The sequence below is a fragment of the Pygoscelis adeliae genome, unplaced genomic scaffold (assembly GCF_000699105.1).
Source record: "Pygoscelis adeliae isolate BGI_AS28 unplaced genomic scaffold, ASM69910v1 Scaffold77, whole genome shotgun sequence".
NCBI lineage: Eukaryota > Metazoa > Chordata > Aves > Sphenisciformes > Spheniscidae > Pygoscelis > Pygoscelis adeliae.
Window position 1 is genome coordinate 2,430,068 of NW_008825216.1, and position 11,556 is coordinate 2,441,623.

Below are 11,556 nucleotides of genomic sequence, written 5' to 3' on the forward strand. Positions count from 1 at the left end.
CCGATTCTCTCCCCCATCCCACTGGGGGGCCGGGGGGGAGAGTGAGCAAGCAGCTGTGTGGTGCTCAGTTGCTGGCTGAGGTTAAACCACCACACCTATTCAAAAGCTTAAAATGCTACTGCTACTTCAGAAACTAGTAAGTAGTCTATTTTTTTTGTTGCAATGCCTGCTTTTCAAAGCAAAAGGTTGAAGAGAAGCGCAAAAGCAAACAAGAGACAGATTAGGTATTAGGGCCAAAGGACAAACGAGTTACAGAGAAGTCACTGGTCCTTGTGAAAACCAATTATAGGCTATATAATGCTTAAAACATACTCGCCCCTTCTTTTTTAAATCAGCTCTAGGATTCTGAAAGTAGTCAGGATCGCTTCTTCATTTGCATTGCAACAGACAGCAGAGCAAACCTGTGCCTATGCCTGCCCTGTCTGCCCCCCCCAGAAGATGACTGTGCCATGGTCTACACAAACATAGTGCCTCAGTCCCTACCTACCTACGGAGATAAAAAACAAGAAACACCACGCATCTGTGCAAAACAAAAAACCGTGTGATGTTCTCCAAACTAGAGACTGTGACCAAACCCAAGATCCTTAGGACTACACCTTCACACCTTAGCTACACCATCATCCTCATTGCGGTTGCCTTTGGATCTCCCTGTTTGGTCTCTGCAGTTACAGATGGGCTCACTTGCCCGCAGCATTGCTGCATTTTCAAGGGAGAAATGAGCGGGCTGTACTATCACCTCTCACCACAAGATGGTGGGTGTTTTCTGATGGTTAGAGGGTAACAGGCTTTTAATAGACCTTTGAGTTGAACTCCTCAGCTTCAGAGAAAGTAGAGACAAAAGTAAATTAGGACCAAAAAGAAAAAAATCTAATAAACTATTTATGGGCTCGTGAATGAACTGAAGCTTGAGAGGAGTGGGGGAAGCTCACATGTATTGGGCACAAACATGAAAAAAACACCACAGCGTAGACTCAAGATATTCTTGGTAGCGTAAGGATTTGGGTGCCCCTTTCTTATTCTTATCCTGGCTCTTCCTGTTAAGAAACTGTTTAGTTGTGTAAATGTGTTTTATGTCATCAACAACATTAAACTTTGGTTATTTTTTGAGACAAAAAGCATTCCCAAACTAAATATTGGGTAATTTTGAAGCAAACTGATAATTAAAAAAAAAGCACCTTTATGTGGATACGTAAAGTTGCATATCTATCTCGTGCTGTACACAGATACACAGAACACTCCAAGTTACTATTCTCCAAGTTATTATTCTCCAAGTTACTAACACATTTGGTCTTGTTTCTGGAATTTTCTCAAAAAAATTTGAAAGATGCAGCTGTAAATAAATAAGATTTTCAGTCAAGGAAACTATTTCTGTACATACATCAGAGGAAAGACAAAGTTAACACCATAGGCATTACTTCTCACTAATTATTTCTGACAGAAGCTACTTCTTTCTCATCTCTTCTCCAATTTTAATCCTCTTCTTCATAGCACTGTGAAGGCCAGTAAACAAAGCCTGAACAAAGCCAACACACCAATACTCTTTCATGTCGGAGTTCAAAAAGGCTAAAGCCAACCCTGCTGATCCCATCCTAACAAGACTTGCACTGCTTTATCTTTCTCACATTTAAGATTCCCATGTGACTCTCATTACCACAGTAACAAATATACATTTACCCCAACCACCTGCCTTTGAAATCAAGAACCACCATTTTACAAAGGTAAAATACAGAGATCAAACCAACTAGTAAGTCTGCCCGGCTGTTTAATTGCCCCTTCCCCCCAAAAAAGAGGGTACAGGCAAGCCTTTTCCCAAGTCTGTCAACTCCTCTTTGCCATCCGTTTCTTGTAAGATGGAGTCAGTCCCAGTCCCAGTCCTAGGCCAAGGTACAGGCTTACAAATACTACAGACTCCACCTTTCCAAATACTTCTTAGTGCTGCTCGTATTCAGCCTGTCTGACCAGTAGATCCATACCTTCCCTACCCAGCTAAGGCTAACAACCGACCATAGCCATACAATCAGGACTAGCTGAGCTCAGGGACAAGGAAAAGCACTTTTCTGACAAAACAGGCAACAAGCCCACATCATCATTTAATGGTGCTCTGCCCTACTGTCCAAAACTGACCCAAACCTTAAGACTTACAAGATTATTGAAATTAGTTATGAATAATTAGCTTTTCCTTCATGGATAGAGAACATGATATGCCACAAAAATTACAGAAGTCGGCTGCTCTTTAAGTTATTATAAATGCCATGCACTTTCTTTGACCTTGTTTAAACAGTTATGCTCTCTGACAAATAATTTCCAACTATGTCTGGCCACAAGTCAACAGTGTTACCCTAACTTAAACCACCAGAAGGCAGAATTTACATTTTTTCCACTTGCTAACAGCTTGATTTCGAACTGTGGGAGGCAGTCAGTTTGAGACAGTGAAAAATACGCAGTCTCTTGCATGAAGCATTGCCCAGACTGAGCTGCAGGTCTCCATTATTCAGTAGTGATTCAGGAAGAAGTATGGTTTATGGTTTCTGTACAACTTACTTCCAAGCAAGCACCTGGGGCCATGCTGATTACCCTATCCTTTATGGTAGACTTCCAAAGGACAGCCCCAAGCCCATCTTGCATTCTTCTCCACAGATCAAAGGGAAGTGCATGCAGCGAGTAAGACAACTGGATACTATCACTGTTTTTTGGGGGATGCCCCGTAGTTGACCTCACAGCAAAACTAGGGGCTCTTGGAGCACATGACTGTACTTTTGCTATTGAAGAACAGTTATTAGGCTCACCATGTCTTAGATAAACGTGCAGGAAAGAAAGAATATAGTGGTTTGGATATCTTCATGGAAGCTAAAGTGGGTGGGAAGGGCCACTGATTATCCTGGAGGCACAGAGATAGCAGCCAAAGAACTGGAAGTCCCTGAAGGGAGAGCGGGTCTCATGTGGGAATAGGTGAAAGATATAATGGAACAAAACTGATAGTCTAGTAGAGCCTTTTCAGCGTCCATGTGATTCTCTAACCTTCATTATCAGATTGGTTGTTAATTCAGGAAGAGTTCACCCAGTGTAGGTTTCATACCTCTCTATGGTGAGTAACTCCGCTGCAAGTTTCTAGATAAACATCTTTGTTCATCATCTTACCAAAATTAACTCATTTTGCGTATGGAAAAGATTAAAAAAAGTAGTATCTGCAGCATCTGTTGCAAACATAGGTGCTTTAAGACGCCATGAATCTTGTATATAAGATTTTTTTTTTTTTTTTTTACATAGCACAACTAGTTGATAGTTCAGTAGTTCCAAGGTGACTGGTGAGAAGGAAAACAGCTGTTTTCCTAGCTGTAATAAAAAAAAATACAATAAAGTCAAACATTGACAAACTATATTTCTTCTAAAAATAGTATACATTATAACAGAAGATATAAGAATAAACTGAACACTCAGACCCAGTATCTTATAAACAGATATAAAACTAAAAAAAGTGTGTACATCTCAATTCATGCCATACAAAGACGAAAAAAATATTTCAAGTATACTAATGAATAATCCAGTGTGTGATGAAGTTTAAAGCTAACGTTTTCAACCTTCAGTGCTGAATTTATACAGAATCCACATGTAAACTCTCAGAAGCAGCTTTATTTCCATCAGACATGAATCCTTGCAGCTGACATGGACTTTTCAAGAGCTTCGAGGGATCAGAACTCATTTCCACAAGACAACAGTGTTTCTCCAAAATTTTGCAAGTTGTAGCCAGAAAACAGGAAAAGGGGTAGATTTCAGTTGAACATCTTGATTCAGAAACGCTGCTACATCATTTCATGTTCCCACTGTGAGTCTTAGGTGAGGGCTCCAGCTCCTTGCTGGACTGGATCTACCAAAGCAGAGCATGCCGTAATACTAGACACATATAGCTGTGGTATGTTATGGGAGGGAAAAGCTGTGGGCGTACATGCCAGCACTCATCACTCAAAAGAGCAACTTAACACACAGACACATGATCCTAAATCATGCATATAATAGGCCCAAGGTATGGGGATTATGTTGGACAAGCTGCATTATGACCTATTTGTACGTACGCAGTGGACGCCTCTGTAGGAACTGAAAATAGCAGGCAGCCCCGCCACAGCAGTAGTCCTCAAAGCTGATTCTAGAACTCCTAACTAAAGACAGAAGATTATTTGCAAAAGTTAGAGTTGACAGACATCTAATTGGGAAAACACTGTTCCTAGAAGAGGAATATGAAACATTTGAACTGCAGCCCCAACAAAACACAGCAGTACAATTCCCTCTTTAAAATATGGCTAGAAAACTTACTGTTCCAAAGAGTAGCAGCTTTTTGAGGAATGGTTAAAAAACCAAGTTATGAAAATTCCAGTCTTCCACAAGCTTTTAAAAAAAGAAAAAATTCAAACCTCAAATTGAGGTCAGTCTTTTCACCTTGAAACTAGATCTTCAGCTTCTTGAAGTCACGAAAATAAAGCTAATTTACGTCACCCCAGAACTAGTGCCTGACACAGAAAATGTTAGTCTTTACTTCTAACTCCTCTGTAACCATATCACTCAGCATCTATAGTATAGTATTACTAGAGGTCCCTCTTCATTCTCTTACAGTAAGAAACTCAGTATATGGCATTAGACTTCCCTCAGCTTTGCTACTAATTCTTAGTCATTTCTACTCAAGAAAAGTACACGGTGCATCAACCTGTACCCCATTCTAGTTTTGCCCCACATCTTGACATACTGTGTTCACCAGTGCTTTGGTATATACACCTATGTACATATTAGTATTGTCTGAGATGCTTTTAGTAAGGGTAACAACTAGAAGTATTTTTTAAGTCACAACATTTTTGTGAGTGGCATTATAGCTATAAGTACTTTATACATTGTATTTTATAACTGATTTTTCAGGAGCTTTTTTAAAACATTAGAACGCAGAAGAATGGCAGGAAAAAGACCAATTTCTAAAATATTTTAAATGTAAACAGTGTAATTCAGAGTATCAAAATTCTTTGAGAAACATCAGTCAAAACCACCGCAAGTGCTTTAATAACCATCCACCTGGACTGTAGATGAATTCACCTGTTAATTTCCCATTAGAGTGGCTTTAATCAATACATAAATTTGTGCTAGTTTCACGCAAGTGTGCAACTACTTTGGCGTGGGACAGAAAGTAGGACAACCCACAGGACTGTAAAGAAAACCACTGCCTGTGAAAATGGGAGTTATACTCAATACTAAGGATATACTGTGGGTGAGGCGTTAGCCGTCACCTCACACTGCAAAGTGGAGGCATTTGAGATTAACAGATAAGTGCACTCAGAGTGTATATTGTCTTCAAAACTTTGGAAAGTAATTTTAAGTATAAAGCTTTTTAATTGGTTTTTTTGGTCCCTAGTGGTTATGGGCTGGAAAGTCTCTCTGAATTGCATGATTTCTTCTATAGCAAATATATGTCCTATGATATAGAAGTATGCAAATAATTACTTTGTTTAACATCTATTCTTGTTTATAAAAGAGATTTAAAGTTTAATTTGCCTGAATGTGATGTTGTAACATTGAATTAATTGTAACATGCAAATCCAAACTGCTGCTTGGAACACTGAGGCGTTCCTGTGCCAAAAACAGTGTCATAAAGCTTAAAAAAAATTAAAAAAAAAAAAGGAAGAAAAAAATAACCCCTCATCTTCTACTAGGTAGAACATATAAAATTGTGGAAGGGCTGCCAGAAAGGCCAAGAGACTTGCCTTCTAATTGTGGCTTTCCCCAAAGCAACAGCACACAACTGACATGGTTCACAACTGCTGCAGTAAAACCAGTGGTTTGGCTTTTTCATTCCTCTTCTGCTTAGGAAGCCTACGAACAGCAGCAAAGAAACTGAAGGCATTTGTAGACTCAAGAACATGACCTGCATTATTCCATCCATTTTTGGAAGGTTATCTTTGCAACCATGAGGGCACAGAACATATATATGTGTATACAGTACATAAAGCTTGCACAGTATACAAACCGTCAGTACAGGCTCGCTCCCTCTTGCAAGGGAAACTTCCCATGTACTAGTGGCAGCTAGTCCCAGCATTTAACACGTACAGACTAACAACTTCCTTTGACCTAGAAGTCATTCTGGTAACTTCTGTTCCCTCTCTTGGGCCATTCCTCCTCCACCCATTTCAGCAGCACTTTCACAACATCAATTCTCTTATAAAATTTACAGAGATCAATCAGCTGCTCCACAGTCCTGTCACTATTCCGTAGCAAGAACTCCAAGGTGGGACTTTGGGGCTTCTGTTCAAGGAAACACAATTCATCATAAGTCATCCCCCATTTGCTTGCTAAATTTCTCCAGTTTTTCACCGTTGGGTGGCAGGGATCCAGCTTTAGCCTCACTGTGTACAACAAGTCCTCATCATTGAGCATGTCACTGATGGTCGGTGCACGGAATAAGCACAAGGAGCAGGTGCCATTTTCCTTGCAGGTTTTCTTGAGGTCTGCAGTGAAAACCATTACAAGGGGAGAAGTTAGGATCTATTGCTGTGGTTTCACCAGGAACAAAATGTTAAAAGCACAAAGGGTTGAAGAGTATTCTGTTCCTGTAAATTGTTTCTGAAAAAGTCAGAATAGTGACATGTAATGCCTTTCCATATGAAGTACTCATGAAATTAACTTTCTAAGACTTCTCTCTTCACTACGCTTAGTGGCTATAATCAAAAGGACAGTAATTTTGAAAGTACCATATTTATACTTCTATAGAGAAGGCATGCAATTCAATACAGTGGTGAGCTGGGATATTCCCCTTTTTTGTTTTTGGGAACTATGTTGCTTCCTTGAATCTGCCATAAGCCCTGCTTACATCACCAACAGGATTATGTGCACATTATGTGCATCTTGTATGCATATGTTGTAGGATGAAGGAAAAGGTTTTGCACTTCTGAGCTGCTGCCTTCATAACAACATGAAATATTTGCACCGGGAGAATCTCTGCCGACAGCTGCAAACACAAGTAACATCTAGTACTTTAACACAATGAAAAAGTGGAAATGTTCCTTTGCTTTGTAAGGGCTCTTACAATAAAAGCTGTCCCTGTTCTACCAAGCAAGCCTATTTTAAATGTACATTATGGAAAGGAATAAAGTGCATACTCCTCCATGTGTGAGAAAAATAAAAATACCAAGTTGCTGGAAGTAGGTGGTGATACGTTCTAAGATCTACATCAAATACCGAAAATTGCCATTTAGAGGTCTCCCACACACAACAGTCAATATCTCCCCAACATTGTGAACAATGTGGTGCTACCAGACTGTATGATATATTAATAACTCGTAAAAGCATGTAGAAACCAGTTCTAGTCATACTTCTAGTTAAATACTAATACTAAGACCTTTAACATTGCAGTGGTGTAGGGCATTGTTTGAGCATTTTGGTTGCAGATATGACCTCAGCTCTCCCTGCTCCTTTTTGAAGACAGGAAGAATTTGGTATGTTCAAAGAGTCATAGAAAATGGATGCAGCCTAGAAGCACCTTCTAAAGCTTCTGCCCTCCAACCTCACTGTACAGCTTGAAATAGGGAAGTAACTGGTCCTACTTGGGGTAAAACTCTTTGAAAAAGGGACACTACAAAATAAGAAAAATGATATTAATCAAAAGAGTGATTAAAAACAACAGAAAACAGTGACACACAATTTACAAGTGCTGGATCAGTGCTGGTCTAAGAGACCTGAACTGTATCTCTGGCAAAGGGCAAATCTGGTACTCAGTGCCACCTACTCACACAGACAACAGCATCTGTTAAGGTTTTCTCATTTGGGTTTTTCTCATTTGCAGTAATTATTGTCAGATTGTGTGAAAATTCCAGAAAGACCGTCAAATTGTGATTTTTTTATTCTGAATATTAGTGCTGATAAAAGCAACTCAGCTGGATGTAGCTTCTGCATGCACTTTGTTTTTAAGGGAAGAACAAGCTATTGTTATTTTTGTAAAGCTGCTCATCGGCTTGCTTTTTTAGCAGGCCAAAGACAACTTTCAACAAGTTAGGACGTGCAGCAACAACACTGCTGCAGACACATAACTCCATACAAATGCTTAGATTCTCTGTTAAGGGGAAATATGTTCTGGTGACATCTTTGCTCACAGGTATTTCACAGGCCTTGCAGCTGTTCTCTACAGAAATACATATGTGAACTATTCTGTTCTTCTTGTGCACCCTAAACTCTTGCTGAAGCGAGACAAAATTTGCTTGCTTCGCTCATACCAAGATTTAGTTACACAAACAAGGCAAAATGAATGTAATCCAAAGTTCTGGCTGAGCTCAAAGGGCAGGAGAGCACCCTATCGGAATTTCATCTTATTTTGCTTTGCAAGGATGCCAGAGTAAGTTTTATCCTCCAATAGAAGCAGGGAAGAAGGGGTAAAGAAAACACAGGGCACAGTTATAGGTAAACAAAACTAAACCAACCTGCTTCTTGCGCTATACCGTGTGTAGACTATCAAAAGCATTATAAAGAATCCTGCTTTTCTAAGATGCCCCATGTTAGATACTGATGAGCAAATGATGACCTACCCACCTAATTGCATGATCCTAATGCTACATGATAGGACCAGCTTCTTTACTAACAGGAAATTCTCAGTTGTTCACTGTTAGATCAACAGGGCTGTGTATCATCCACACAAACCCGACCCCCAGCAGAGCTCATGCAATTATGGGATAAGCCCCCACAGCCCACCGCCAGCTTCTGCTCTCTCCAGGTAGCTGTTTACAGATTTCTTCCAAAGGTGGATGTACTAGATGTATTTGGAAAGCCCAACTTACACATTTTATATGGTCTGCATTATTGATAACCACCCCCTTTAGAACAAAGAGGAAGCTGTAAATGACACTGGTAATGAAATGAGCGCCACAAGCATTGACTACCCAGGCGGTTCTTGGTTATGACAAACAGCAGTTTTTAATAAAGTACTTTCAAAGAAAAATATGTAGAACAGTAAAGCTGACATATTACCTGAAAGTGATTCGTCACTATGGCTTTGCGTGTCTTTGTCTTCTGGCTACAAAGCAGAAAACAAACATAAATCAAAACAATGTATTTGAACACCATAAAAACTATTTGGCTAATTTTCAAGTGGCAGGAGATTACTTAGAAGAATCCCGAGCTACTTGTAAAGTCAGACAGGGAATATATCTGGTTTCAAGGAATTACTGACAATCTGCAGTCTTTTCAGGCAGCATTTTCATGCTTTGGCTGACAAAACTTCCCTGTTGGTTGTATCCACTGAACAATGTCATCTTTATTAATGATATGCTATGGGGTTACATCTTTTGAGTAATTTGTTCTTAATCCCTCAACAGCTGTTCAACAATTCATATGGCTTGATTAAAAAGATTTTTTAAATGTTTTGTAATTAAAAAAAACGAGAATTTTGCCTGTAACATGCAGCAATAAGGGACTGTTTCATTGATCTAGGAAAAGTGGAGGAGTTTTTTTTACAAATTTCCTTACATACATAGGAAGCTTTTCTAGACAATAGGTGGACTTGAACATTTCTGCTGGTTCACATCTAACCCTCCTCCTGTTTGAAGTAAACATTCCCTCAGTGGCCTGCTAATTAAACATAATGAAATTACTTAGCAGCTTGAAACTACAACACACATTGTAACATTTCAATTCTACTATTTAGAGAGCAACATCTAAAAACTGGAAGGACAGCACCTTGATCCTAGAACTGCGGGAAACTGCAGCTGCCCTTACTTTAACTATGCGGGTGTGGAGCCAGGTGAAATAGCTTTCTTCTGTTGAGGATTTAAAGATGAAAGCAGAAGGGGATTTTCCCCTTAGATAGCTGCAATAAAGTATTGTTCATTTTTTGTATTGCGTCATTCTTCCAAAATTATCACAGCAGGCTTCTTAACATTTTGCAGACTGTGCATGCAAACACAAGTCAACTAGGTAACAATATAGTGTAATAAGATACTCTATTCCTACCTGCTACACCTTCTTTACTAAGAAATCCACTAAAAATAGAATATAGGCAGTTTCAGTTGATGTGATGGACATGCATACATTCACAGTCCAATTATAAAGAAGGTAAACTATCTCCAAAATATTTAGAGACTTTGTTAGGAAATGAAAAATTTGCATGCTGTTTTCAGCATTTCTTTATTCTCTGAAAAGTGCAAGATCATACATACAACATCAATTCACCCACAAAACGTCTGCTCAAGAGAGATCTAACACTGCACGTGCCACTTGCAACAGAATAATCCTTGCCATTATCTTCTAGTAGTTTACTTTTCCACTGGCACCATGTAAGCTTTCTCTGGACAGAGCTTTTTAAACATGAACTTGACCTTCATGGCAACATGTGATCACCCAAAGTTTAAGAAAAATTAAATCTGGAGATCTGATTATAGTCATTGTCTCCACTCCCACAAATTCCTTAAAAATGTAGAGTATTATTACTGAGCCTTGAGGAGCAAGTCCCCAGAAGGGTAACTCACTGGGAGAATGAGGAGCTGCCCATCACAGCTCAGCCTCCCCAGAGATCTGTTTCAAAAGAAACAAACAAGCAAATAAAAACAAAACAGAAAGGAAAAAAAGGAAAAGTGGATACTGTTCACTTAGTTTGCAATAGCCAAGCTGCTGTCCTGAGCTTCAGTAACATTTCCCAGACTTCACGAATTCATGAAAGTTCAAACTGTATTGTGAAAGCTAATACCTAAATGCCTTTAAGAGATGTCATTATACTCATCTTGTGACAAAAAATAACAAGAGTGGCTAGTACTGCAAAAAGTACAAAGAAAAACAGGGATACTTACCTGTGCCTTACATCTCTCTTCAAAATTCGTACTTTTACTGATCAGTTATTATCTACTTCTATCAAGTCAGGTGCACTCGGGTTTATTCAAGATCATTTTCTTGTAATGTAATTGCAATAAGACAGTGTAGTGCTACTGCCCATGAAATGAAGGTATTAAGCAAGAATATATTTTGCCCACAACTAAAATCCAATCAATCTCTACAGGTCTAATCAAAGCCATAAACCTATGCAGAGTCTGAAGATAAGCAGAAAGTTTTTCAGCTCTGTAGAACCATTAACACCCTAATAACACGGAAATATCTTTATAGTGATTCTAAGCGGGCAATAAATGCTCTCTTCTTGATGATGGGAATGAGACTGTTACCTCCATCATCTGTGAAATGCATACCAAACCCATGTTTGTTTCTGATGAAATTCAGCTGGGACTCTGGCATAAGGAACTCTCTTTAATTCTTCGTCTCGCTGGAAAATGCTCATTCATTTCTCTTCTCCAAGTTTTCTGCTCAACCCAAAGAGAATCAATTTGAAATTCAGCAAATAACATTCACTTGAAAGATGGTAACCATGGAGCATGGGGGTCACTCAGCGTTGCCCACCCTATGGCAACATAAGATTTCACAAACAGTGGAGAGTGTTTCCACTACGGGAAGAGCAGTGTCCCAAAGTCAAAGCAGAATAGTCAAATGCCTCCCTAAGAGCAAAACACAAGGAGTCCAAAACCTAGGATTCCTTACTTCTTCACTTATTCTCTG

General features: G+C 39.2%; 1 protein-coding gene across 1 annotated transcript in view; it reads right to left on the reverse strand.

The window, feature by feature from the left end:
• Positions 1-6,102: 6,102 nt before the first annotated feature.
• Positions 6,103-11,556, reverse strand: part of EDARADD (EDAR-associated death domain) — a 5,897-nt gene continuing 443 nt past the window's right edge. The window contains exons 2-3 of the mRNA XM_009329218.1: positions 8,989-9,034; positions 6,103-6,479 (exon numbers count right to left, since the gene is read on the reverse strand). Coding sequence (XP_009327493.1) covers positions 6,103-6,479; positions 8,989-9,034 — 423 coding nt within the window. The remainder of the gene's footprint in view (positions 6,480-8,988; positions 9,035-11,556) is intronic.